This window comes from Stigmatopora nigra, chromosome 11, assembly GCF_051989575.1.
Source record: "Stigmatopora nigra isolate UIUO_SnigA chromosome 11, RoL_Snig_1.1, whole genome shotgun sequence".
NCBI classification, from domain to species: Eukaryota; Metazoa; Chordata; class Actinopteri; order Syngnathiformes; family Syngnathidae; genus Stigmatopora; species Stigmatopora nigra.
The window spans coordinates 1,920,420-1,933,586 of NC_135518.1; the positions used below are offsets into that span (position 1 = coordinate 1,920,420).

At 44.2% G+C, this 13,167-nt stretch overlaps 1 protein-coding gene across 1 annotated transcript in view; it reads right to left on the reverse strand.

Annotated features, from left to right (window-relative positions):
* The window catches only part of itgb5 (integrin, beta 5), an 82,575-nt gene that overhangs the window by 29,536 nt on the left and 39,872 nt on the right, over positions 1-13,167 (reverse strand). Inside the window, 2 exon segments of the mRNA XM_077728818.1 lie at positions 7,887-8,061; positions 10,559-10,693. Coding sequence (XP_077584944.1) covers positions 7,887-8,061; positions 10,559-10,693 — 310 coding nt within the window.

A 13,167-nucleotide genomic window follows, 5' to 3' on the forward strand; every position in this document is an offset into this window, starting at 1 on the left:
AGAGAGAGAAAGAGAGAGAGAGAGAGATGTAGAGAGAGAGAGATGTAGAGAGAGAGATGTAGAGAGAGAGAGATAGATGTAGAGAGAGAGATGTAGAGAGAGAAAGAGAGATGTAGAGAGAGAAAGAGAGATGTAGAGAGAGAAAGAGAGATGTAGAGAGAGAAAGAGAGATGTAGAGAGAGAAAGAGAGATGTAGAGAGAGATGTAGAGAGAGAAAGAGAGATGTAGAGAGAGAAAGAGAGATGTAGAGAGAGATGTAGAGAGAGAGAGAGATGTAGGAGAGAGAGAGAGAGATGTAGAGAGAGAGAGATGTAGAGAGAGAGAGAGATAGATGTAGAGAGAGAGATGTAGAGAGAGAGAGGAGATAGATGTAGAGAGAGATGTAGAGAGGAGAGAGGAGGATAGATGTAGAGAGAGAGAGATGTAGAGAGAGAGATGTAGAGAGAGAGAGAGAGATAGATGTAGAGAGAGAGATGTAGAGAGAGAGAGAGAGATGTAGAGAGAGAGAGAGAGATAGATGTAGAGAGAGAGATGTAGAGAGAGAGAGAGAGATAGATGTAGAGAGAGATGTAGAGAGGAGAAGATAGATTAGAGAGAGAGATGTAGAGAGAGAGAGAGAGAGATAGATGTAGAGAGAGATGTAGAGAGAGAGAGAGAGAGATAGATGTAGAGAGAGATGTAGAGAGAGAGAGAGATGTAGAGAGAGAAAGATAGATGTAGAGAGAGAGATGTAGAGAGAGAGTAGAGAGAGAGAGAGATGTAGAGAGAGAGATGTAGAGAGAGAGAGATGTAGAGAGAGAGAGAGAGATGTAGAGAGAGAGATGTAGAAGAGAGAGAGATGTAGAGAGAGAGAAGATAGATGAGAGAGAGAGATGTAGAGAGAGAGAGAGATGTAGAGAGAGAAGAGGAAGAGAGAGAGATGTAGAGAGAGAGATGTAGAGAGAGAGAGATGTAGAGAGAGAGATGTAGAGAGAGAGAGATGTAGAGAGAGAGATGTAGAGAGAGAGATGTAGAGAGAGAGATGTAGAGAGAGAGATGTAGAGAGAGAAGAGAGATGTAGAGAGAGATGTAGAGAGAGAGAGATGAGAAGAGAGAGAGATGTAGAGAGAGAAAGAGATGTAGAGAGAGATGTAGAGAGAGAGATGTAGAGAGAGATGTAGAGAGAGAAAGAGAATGTAGAGAGAGATGTAGAGAGAGAGATGTAGAGAGAGAAGAGAGAGAGGAGATGTAGAGAGAGAGATGTAGAGAGAGAGATGTAGAGAGAAGAGAGATGTAGAGAGAGATGTAGAGAGAGAAAGAGAGATGTAGAGAGAGATGTAGAGAGAGAGAGAAGAGAGATGTAGAGGAGAGATGTAGAGAGAGAGAGAGAGATGTAGAGAGAGATGAGAGAGAGAGAAAGAGAGATGTAGAGAGAGAGATGTAGAGAGAGAGATGTAGAGAGAGAAGAGAGATGTAGAGAGAGAGATGTAGAGAGAGAGACAGATGTAGAGAGAGAGATGTAGAGAGAGAGATGTAGAGAGAGAGATGTAGAGAGAAGGATGTAGAGAGAGATGAGAGAGAGAGATGTAGAGAGAGAGATGTAGAGAGAGAGAGTGTAGAGAGAGAGATGTAGAGAGAGAGATGTAGAGAGATGTAGAGAAGAGAGAGAGAGAGATGTAGAGAGAGAGAGGAGATAGAGATGTAGGAGAGAGAGAGATGTAGAGAGATGTAGAGAGAGATGTAGAGAGAGAAAGAGAGATGTAGAGAGAGATGTAGAGAGAGATGTAGAGAGAGAGAGATGTAGAGAGAGAGATGTAGAGAGAGAGATGGAGAGAGAGATGGAGAGAGAGGGATGTAGAGAGAGAGATAGATGTAGAGAGAGAGAGAGAGATGCAGAGAGAGAGGGATGTAGAGAGAGATAGATAGATGTAGAGAGAGAGATAGATGTAGAGAGAGACAGATGTAGAGAGAGATAGATGTAGAGAGAGAGATAGATGTAGAGAGAGATAGATGTAGAGAGAGAGACAGATGTAGAGAGAGATGTAGAGAGAGAGACAGATGTAGAGAGAGAGAGATGTAGAGAGAGATGTAGAGAGAGAGAGAGAGAGAGATGTAGAGAGAGAGAGATGTAGAGAGATGTAGAGAGAGAGAGATGTAGAGAGAGAGAGATGTAGAGAGAGAGAGAGATGTAGAGAGAGAGAGATGTAGAGAGAGAGAGATGTAGAGAGAGAGAGAGATGTAGAGAGAGAGAGAGAGAGAGAGATGTAGAGAGAGAGAGAGAGAGAGAGAGAGAGAGAGAGAGATGTAGAGAGAGAGAGATGTAGAGAGAGATGTAGAGAGAGAGAGAGAGAGATGTAGAGAGAGAGAGATGTAGAGAGATGTAGAGAGAGAGAGATGTAGAGAGAGAATGTAGAGAGAGAGAGATGTAGAGAGAGAGAGATGTAGAGAGAGAGAGAGAGATGTAGAGAGAGAGAGAGAGAGAGAGATGTAGAGAGAGAGAGAGAGAGAGATGTAGAGAGAGAGAGAGAGAGAGAGAGAGATGTAGAGAGAGAGAGAGAGATGTAGAGAGAGAGAGATGTAGATTGATGTAGAGAGAGAGAGAGATGTAGAGAGATGTACAGAGAGAGAGATGTAGAGAGAGAGAGAGATGTAGAGAGAGAGAGAGAGAGATGTAGAGAGAGAGAGATGTAGATTGATGTAGAGAGAGAGAGAGATGTAGAGAGATGTACAGAGAGAGAGATGTAGAGAGAGAGAGAGATGTAGAGAGAGAGAGATGTAGAGAGAGAGAGAGATGTAGAGAGAGAGAGAGATGTAGAGAGAGAGAGGGAGATGTAGAGAGAGAGAGGGAGATGTAGAGAGAGATGTAGAGAGAGAGAGAGATGTAGAGAGAGAGAGAGATGTAGAGAGAGAGAGAGATGTAGAGAGAGAGAGAGATGTAGAGAGAGAGAGAGATGTAGAGAGAGAGAGAGATGTAGAGAGAGAGAGGGAGATGTAGAGAGAGATGTAGAGAGAGAGAGAGAGAGATGTAGAGAGAGAGAGATGTAGAGAGAGAGAGATGTAGAGAGAGAGAGAGATGTAGAGAGAGAGATGTAGAGAGAGAGAGAGATGTAGAGAGAGAGATGTAGAGAGAGAGAGAGATGTAGAGAGAGAGATGTAGAGAGAGAGAGAGATGTAGAGAGAGAGATGTAGAGAGAGAGAGAGATGTAGAGAGAGACAGATGTAGAGACAGATGTAGAGAGAGAGATGTAGAGAGAGAGAGATAGATGTAGAGATAGACAGATGTAGAGAGAGCGAGATGTAGAGAGAGAGAGATAGATGTAGAGATAGACAGATGTAGAGAGAGCGAGATGTAGAGAGAGAGAGATAGATGTAGAGATAGACAGATGTAGAGAGAGCGAGATGTAGAGAGAGATGTAGAGAGAGATAGATAGATGTAGAGATAGACAGATGTAGAGAGAGCGAGATGTAGAGAGAGATGTAGAGAGAGATAGATAGATGTAGAGATAGACAGATGTAGAGAGAGCGAGATGTAGAGAGAGCGAGATGTAGAGAGAGACAGATGTAGAGAGAGACAGATGTAGAGAGAGATGTAGAGAGAGAGAACGATGTCAGAGAACGATGTCAGTGACTGCACCGTCAGTGACTGCACCGTCGGTGACTGCACCGTCGGTGACTGCACCGTCGGTGACTGCACCGTCGGTGACTGCACCGTCGGTGACTGCACCGTCGGTGACTGCACCGTCGGTGACTGCACCGTCGGTGACTGCACCGTCGGCGACTGCACCGTCGGCGACTGCACCGTCGGCGACTGCACCGTCGGCGACTGCACCGTCGGCGACTGCACCGTCGGCGACTGCACCGTCGGCGACTGCACCGTCGGCGACTGCACCGTCGGCGACTGCACCGTCGGCGACTGCACCGTCGGCGACTGCACCGTCGGCGACTGCACGGTCGGCGACTGCACGGTCGGCGACTGCACCGTCGGCGACTGCACCGTCGGCGACTGCACCGTCGGCGACTGCACCGTCGGCGACTGCACCGTCGGCGACTGCACCGTCGGCGACTGCACCGTCGGCGACTGCACCGTCGGCGACTGCACCGTCGGCGACTGCACCGTCGGTGACTGCACCGTCAGTGACTGCACCGTCAGTGACTGCACCGTCAGTGACTGCACCGTCAGTGACTGCACCGTCAGCGACTGCACGGTCAGCGACTGCACGGTCAGCGACTGCACTGTCAGCGACTGCACGGTCAGCGACTGCACGGTCAGCGACTGCACGGTCAGCGACTGCACGGTCAGCGACTGCACGGTCAGCGACTGCACGGTCAGCGACTCCACGGTCAGCGACTGCACGGTCAGCGACTGCACGGTCAGCGACTGAAAGGTCAGCGACTGAAAGGTCAGTGACTGCACGGTCAGTGACTGCACTGTCAGTGACTGCACTGTCAGTGACTGCACTGTCAGTGACTGCACTGTCAGTGACTGCACTGTCAGAGACTGCACCGTCAGAGACTGCACCGTCAGAGACTGCACCGTCAGTGACTGCATCGTCAGCGACTGCACGGTCAGCGACTGCACGGTCAGCGACTGCACGGTCAGCGACTGCACGGTCAGCGACTGCACGGTCAGCGACTGCACGGTCAGCGACTGCACGGTCAGCGACTGCACGGTCAGCGACTGCACGGTCAGCGACTGCACGGTCAGCGACTGCACGGTCAGCGACTGCACGGTCAGCGACTGCACGGTCAGCGACTGCACGGTCAGCGACTGCACGGTCAGCGACTGCACGGTCAGCGACTGCACGGTCAGCGACTGCACGGTCAGCGACTGCACGGTCAGCGACTGCACGGTCAGCGACTGCACGGTCAGCGACTGAAAGGTCAGCGACTGAAAGGTCAGCGACTGCACGGTCAGTGACTGCACTGTCAGTGACTACACTGTCAGTGACTGCACTGTCAGTGACTGCACCGTCAGAGACTGCACCGTCAGAGACTGCACCGTCAGTGACTGCACCGTCAGTGACTGCACCGTCAGTGACTGCACCGTCAGCGACTGCACGGTCAGCGACTGCACGGTCAGCGACTGCACGGTCAGCGACTGCACGGTCAGCGACTGCACGGTCAGCGACTGCACGGTCAGCGACTGCACGGTCAGCGACTGCACGGTCAGCGACTGCACGGTCAGCGACTGCACGGTCAGCGACTGCACGGTCAGCGACTGCACGGTCAGCGACTGCACGGTCAGCGACTGCACGGTCAGCGACTGCACGGTCAGCGACTGCACGGTCAGCGACTGCACGGTCAGCGACTGCACGGTCACTGACTGCACGGTCAGTGACTGCACGGTCAGTGACTGCACTGTCAGTTACTGCCTGGGCGTGTCTGAACGCCCTGCCCACAGAGACTCGAGTTGGAAAACAAGATGGTGACTTACTCCTACGGCAGAGGAGAGTGAAATGGTATGAAAAGAACAATCAGGAGAACTACTATGAAGAAGATGTGTGGTATCCTGACATCCTGAATTCACTGGGTCTAGACGTCACTTAAATCTGCAGTTGTGCAGATGAGATGCATTCCTTTTAAGGGTAATGAACAGTAAGCGATAAGATATCAAAATCAGTGCAATTCAAACCACATGATTCAATCTGAGATGGTGGTATTCCTGTTGACCATAAGTTGTCGTCCATCCCCCCAGAAAATCATACTGCCGCAACTTTCCCAACTTGGGATTGATAAAGTTATGCTCCGTGTAAAGACATTGAACTATTACACGAGTGTGCATTAACCAAACTGTCAAGGCACTACAGGGTATAGCAGATGATTTAAAAGCCCTAATGAAAATGGAGTTGCAGCCAAGGATGGAGGTGCGTGTGCCACGATGGGAGAACACTGCTGCACCTTCATCCAAGACGAAACCAGTACATGCTATAGCTGAAATGAAAGTATCACCAACACGGGTCGTGGTTCTCAATTCTGTTTGAATTTGCAACTCCCTAACTTGCGATTTTGTAACGGTTCTGTATTTTCTGTGTGTTTACCTGTATGAAAGGTATGATATGAAATACAATCTAGCACACGCTGGTATCTTACAGTGACATACAGTATCACCGTGTGGCAAATCATAATGGAGATTCTCCCACTCTTTCAAAGTGTGACGATTCACGGTGCCGAGTCCTCCGGGTAATTGTACTTGTCTTGACTTAAAAAAATTGTGTTCGCCCATAAAGAGGGACACAGAGGAATTTTTCTCGAATAACCCTAAAATTACCTCGAGTTTTTCGCCTGTGCCTTGGCAAGTGACTTTATTGTTATCCATACCCCTTGATGAGTAACTGCTGATGATATTTGTATTCTAGAACCTGGATAGGAGGGATATAAATTCATGTATTTGATGTAAATTCTTTCAAAGTTACAATAGGGGGGGAATGTGGAGTATAGAATGTATTCTTTATACTTTTATTTAGTGTAGTCACGAGGATAGAATTTTGCATAGCCTAGTGGAAATATCCATCATGACACTTATGAGTTAGGGGCGCATCAAATACCATGACACGCCCATTTCTTTGTTTACCTTTTCCCGCCTAAAGTTTGTACCTATGTCACATGATCCTTTGTTAACAAAACTATCTTATATTGGGGGTAGCTAGGGACTCAAACTGCTCAGGCTGGGGGATGGAGACATCTCCCAGTACATGCTACTCTGACCCCCTCCTTTCGCTGAAGCCTAGTAAATCTCATCACGACTCACTCTGTGTGCTTCCTCTGATCCGAAGTTATTGAATGTATATGGATTAGATCCCAAACACCATACCCACTGTGAAGCATGGGGTTGGAAACATGCATTGGGCTGTTTTTCTGCAAGGGGACCAGGACGACTGATTAGTGTAAAGGAAAGAATGAATGGGGCCATGTATCGAGAGATTTTGAGTGTAAATCTCTTTCCATCAGCAAGGACAATGAGGATGAGACGTGGCTGGGTCTTTAGGTATCACAATGATCCCAAACACACAGCCAGGGCCACAAAGGAGTGGCTTCTTAAGATGTATTTCAAGGTCCTGGAGTGATCAAGCCAGTCTCCAGATCTCAACCCCATAGAAAATCTGTGGAGGGAGTTGAAAGTCTGTGTTGCCCAACGAAAGCCTCAAAACATCACTGCTACAGGAGATGTCCATGGAGGAAAGGGCCAACGTACCAGCAGCAGTGTGTGAAAAGTGTGTGAAGGGTTACAGAAAATGTTTGGCCTCCGTTATTGCCCAAAAAGGGTACATAAAGTATTGAAATGAACTGTTAGATTCATTAGTCTCACATTGGTCGATGTTTCTCAAAACAACTTTCAGAAGTCCAGCTGGATAGAGGAGCACCTTTCCCATTGTTTATCACATTTGCTCGCAATGAATAACCCTTTGCTTGTAACCGTGATAAACAACGGGAAGGTCGCTTCTCTATCCAGCTGGACTTCTGAAAGTTGTTTTGAGAAACATCAACCTCGATTGATTCTCTCTTGCAAGAAACCCGGCAGGTTATGAGTCAGATGTCTCTTCTATTTCAAGGTGAATTTGGGAATACCCATTGGTGAACCTATCATGAACTTTTGGGACTGGCCAAACACTTATTTTCCACCATGATTTGCAAATACATTCTTTAAAAATCAAACAATGTGATTTTCAGTTTATTTTCCCCCACATTATATCTCTCATGATTGAGGTTTACCCGTGTTGACAATTACAGGCCTACCCTAATCTTTTCAAGTAGGATAACTTTCGCAATTGGTGGTTGACTAAATACTTATTTGCCCCACTGTATAGGAAAGTATTTTTCCAATCATGGATGGGAAAAAATTAATGATGAGTTATTGTCTTTCCACACAATCCCAATGCAATGTATGAGCAAACATAGAAAGAAGTTACCAATGGAGCTGCAGATCGTGCTGTTGATTTGGGCCGCCTGGGTGCAGCTGCATTCACAATGGTACTTGACAGTGACATGCAGACGGTCTTTAAATCCCACGGGCTTGATTGTAAAACTATGGTCGGTCCCACGAGGATGACAACTTCGTGCCTTCACACTCACATTAAATGACACCTGGATTGAGAATAGGGAACAAATTGAGACTTGACTTCACAGATTGAAAAGCAGTCTTCATGGACAAGTACAGATCAGGTGAAATCAGTTTCAAATTTTAACACGTGCTCCTAAAAAGAGTGTTTCTATGAGGTTTAAAGATTAATTAATGTTAAGTCTAACAGGATATAATTACAGAAATGACAATTGTCTTAACAGAAGTTTAAGATCTTGTGGCAGCCATATTGCTTCTAATGTCAAAACATGTCAATTCTGTCGATGGTACATACTCCTCCAATTGTGACTTTTGAACAAGAATTAGAATTTTTATGCAATGGAAAACAAAGCGCATAGTTAGGACTCTTCTTAATAGATCTTATGAGTTCTTTGTGGTCACAAAAATCTTGATTCCCATTTCCGTGACTTATAAGATTTCCCAAAATGCGAGGTAGATCTACATGAATTACTTCTGAGCCTTGTCGGTGGCCCGCAAAAAAGAAAAATCATGCGAGGTTGACTCCTTCAAAAGTAAGTTTGAAGCAAAAAGCACTCCTGATCCAATTCTTTTTTCAAGTGAATTTTGATGGTCAATGAATCATTTACTTTTTTTTAACCTAAATCCAATTTCAAAATCCTATTTTGGAGCCTATAGCATTTATTTATCTCATTTCATTTCCTCAATCACTTTATCCTAATTAAGGTCGTGGGAGGGGGTGCTGGAGCCTATCCCAAATGACTCTGGGACATAGGCGTCAATTAGATTTCCAGGGAGTTCTATTTTGGGCTAAGTGCAACGACGTCAGTATGCTTCCTGGACATAAATGGAATCTCGATTTATTTATACGTCCAGTACATTTTTTTGTGTTTTTAAAGGTAGTTTAAGTTAATTATATTCACATTTAAGTGCAAATAAGATTTTTAACACAAATCAAAATGATAGAATCTTTTAAAAGGGTGTTCAAAACTAAACTATCGACTAAAAACGAAGATGTAACAAGAGTACATGAGTCAGTAGAACTGGGTTATTTCGGGTCAGATGCAACCACGATCACTCTGCGGTTTTATCCTGCCTTCTGTCTCAGGCTCTAAAATTAACTATTGCTTGTTAAATTGTAGGCTATAATTGTGATGGGGCTGCTATACCTCAATTAGCTGCCCTTTATTAGTAATATAAACACAACAGCACGAAAGCAAATTTAACCCTCTAAAGCGTCTGTTGCCTTGTCACTATACCAGTGCTTCTCTATTTTGTTGTACCCCACCATCCCAAAAAAAATGTTTTTCTGTGAAATTCTAAGAACATATCTGCTTAGGATTGCATTCTTGATAAAATTAAAGAAAATAAAGATTATAGAAAAGCAACAAAGAATATTTTTATAATTATACTTTAATAAGCAATTAAACATTTACAATTTTTGACCAGAAGGGGGAAAAAAGAGTACATCAATTTTATTTAGTATGCCACCTTATATGATGGCAACCGTGTTCCCTGGTTTACTGTAGCTCTAATAAAGCATGATGAGTGTTGCCAATATTCGGCATGCTTTTGATTTAAAAAAGTCAAGGGTAAGTGGATGGAATAATGAAAGATGGTGGAAATCAGCACCGAAGAAAAAGCGATATTTCACCATAGAAGAATGATGCCCGAATAAAATAAAGAACCGAGAAGGTTGACGTTTTGCCATTTCCTGGCTTCTTTGGATTACTTTTTGAATTGCGCACATTACCTGGGCAGAAAAACTATGCTAAGCCTATTCCAGGTTCGTTTAGATTTCGAATCATCCTTTAAAATGCCTCCTAAGTGACAATGAAGCCAAGAAAGAATGAGACATGACAGTGACCGAAATAATGATGGTGCCATGCTAAAGGCGTAGCACGTCATTGCAACATTAATTAATCAATTTTTGCCGAGAAAGAAGCGAACATTTATAAGACGGCCACAATATTCCCTTCCAATTACCCTAAGCAAGTGGTAACTATTTTGAATTAAAAAAAATAAAATAAATAGCATTATGAAAGATTTATGATGTGGTTACGGCCATGAAACTGGCATTACAAAACATCTGCAAATCTTCAACATAGCAGGTAACAATGGATGCGGGTGATTTATGAACTCATGGTCGGAGCCATTGAATTTGGAAATCGGCAGTTACAGTGTAATGTATCAAAAGCATAGTCCTTGTGTCAAAGCATAATTGTACAAGAAAAGGAGCGGCAGTTGCCATATTCCTTCCGTGCCAAAATGCTCTGCAGTAAGAAACCCTGTTGTCTTCTCTGAAACATTTATTCACCGTTTTCTTTTAGCACTGACAAAAGCAATACCTTAGGGTGCATGCTGGGTTTTAATTTAATACGCTAGAATGTTTTTACCCTTTTGAGTTTGTGACCTACCTAGTTTCTTATGATATAATTAAATGAAAAGATGGCTATCAAAGCAAGTGGTAGTGGGTGCGCGTACGTGTAGGTAGGGAATAAAAAAAAGTCATTAGGCAAAGAGGAGACATGCACACAGACTTACCGTGTCACCTATTTTTAAATCAGTACATTTCCTGAGGCCAGGCAGTGGCTTGCCATCCTGGCATGTGGCAGTAAAAGACAAGCTGAGATCCTCAGGTTGGTCCCACACTGTCAGTTCCACCTTGGAGCGGATGTTCTACAAGGGAGTTCACCAGCAGATTTGTAGGACCAGGTTTTGCAAGAATTATAAAACAGTTGTGGGGTACATGGCCTTTTTGCGTAGTAAGTCAGTTTTTCATGGACAAAGAAAAGCCACAAGCTCTGCACCTGCACATGTAGAACTTATCAATACATTTTATCCCAAGTTCCATAAAAAAATTGTAAAAGTGCTGGGAAACCACAGACTTTGTTTTGTTAAATGGAAGTAATTTATTATTTATCAAGTTTTTTTCTTTTTAAGACAATCCAAGTAAAAACACCACACTTTTTTTGTTCAAGAAACAATGTGTTAGAACGGCATTATGAATGAGGGCTGAAAACACACGAATGAGGAACCCACCACCAGAATGGCTTCGTCAAGGTCGCGGAAAAAGATGGAAAAAAGTGCGGGCCCGGAAAGGGGGGTGTTAGGTTCATTAGTCTCACATTTATTATATATTTGCTCGCAATGAATAACGCTTTACTTGCAACCGGGATAAACAACGGGAAGGTCGCTCCTCTATCCAGCTGGACTTATCAAAGTTGTTTTGAGAAACATCGACCTCTCACACGGTCTTTCATACCGAAGATCCGGAGGACTCTCAATTGTTTTGACTTCTGAAGATCCGACAGATTTCAATTGTTTTGGAACTGAGATGCTTATTCTTAAATGTTACGTAATAAATGATGCGTGTTAATCAATGAGTAGGAGAGGCTTCGATTCGTTAGAATGATCTCGTGAGAAGGCTCGTGAGGATCGATTCTCTCTTGCAAGAAATCTTGTTGAGTCAAATGTCTCTTCTATTTCAAGGTGAAATTGGGAATACCTATTGGTGAACCTATTATTTTTGGTCCTACGAGCCTGGGAGTCAACATACCGGAGGAGTCCGGGCACTTGGTCGACATCTGGGAAAGACCGTGGCCACGGCGTCTAAAACCCTTTGCGGGCGGATTTTCAGCAGAGCGCCTGGATTCATGACGGTTGAAGACTAATACTACTAAAAAAAGACATCTGAGGACATCTCTGGTGAGCCACATGAATGTTTGCCTTTGTTGACAGTTGCCAACTGTGCAAAAAGGCATTGCATGTGAAGGTCCATTTTGAGAAATGAGACTTTCGTCCTGGGGATGGCGACTATTAAAACCCCGTAAATACTAGTCCCTAACAGGTGAGAGACAGAGCATGAGTCTATAAATGAAGGGAGTTCGGGTGTCCTGTACTGTGGTCCGGAAGGCACTAAAAACTCCGAAAGTATATCAGGCGGGAGGGAGGGTATACATGTGGGTTGCGTGTGTTGTGCGGAAAAGAAAAAAGATAACCTAGTAGAAAACAAACGAAGGGCAGAAAAGAAAAAAAGTTACTACCCAATTGCACACCAACTCACTTCAAAATGGGGAGCTCGAATAATAAGGCGGCGCTTCAAGGGCTAAACACCTCAATGTATGGCAAAAAAATATGGGTTTGCTGTCCAGCTTAATATGCATAAAATAATAGACCTGCGGGATAAAATTTGATTGGATAACTTTATTCATCCCGTATTCGGGAAATTTCATTGTGGCAGTAGCAAGGGGGTGATTAGACAGAACAGCAAAGCAAAAGAACAAAGTACAAAGCAAATCATAGTAAATGGAATCATTAAGAATCACAAAATCAAATCATTAAAACAAAGGCCGCAAAAACACAAACCAAGCAAGAGTGGACGGCGCTACAGCCGCCGGCTGCCGCTTGAACGGCGCCATCTTGGTTGCGGTAGCTAAAACGGATACAGACTCAAAAAGACGTTGTAAAGTTGGACAAAAACTGGAACCACACACAGGAAGTCTTCAACAAGATAGGGAACTTCTGCAGACTGTGACTGAGTTAGAGTATATGCAGATTCACTCTTCCAGGCTTATCCGCACAGTTGCTCAGTAGTCTGGAGCTGAAGACAACAGTAGCACTAAGCATATTGGTAATCTACATGTAATATGTGAATGGATATAAAAGTGAAACGGCTTGTTCCACAGAAAGGAGGGTGATAAGACAGGTCCGTTGTGTAAAAAAAAAAAGTTAAAAAGGATAGCGGGGCCTCCTCGGCTGAAGGGGAAAATATTTACCGAGATAGGTGGCGAGAGCATAGGGATGTTAGCCAACAAATTAAAAGAAAATAATTGAGTAAATTAAACAGAAACAGAGTTTTCAAAAATGCTGCATGCTGGGTTTGTGGAAAATTGGGGCATATATCGCAAGATTGCCCGGAAAAGAGGTTCTCTATAAATGCTGCTCAAAATGATTTAAATGAGGACTTTGAATATGAGGATGTTGAGCTAAATTTAATGGAGATACTGGCATATGATTTGGTTAGACCAGAGATCACATTTTTCGTGAAAGGAATTCAATTGGAATTTTTGTGTGATACTGGAGCTTGCAAAACGGCAATTAAAATGGATATTCCAGGTGCTAGGCATACAACTTTGCGACAACGGCAGGTG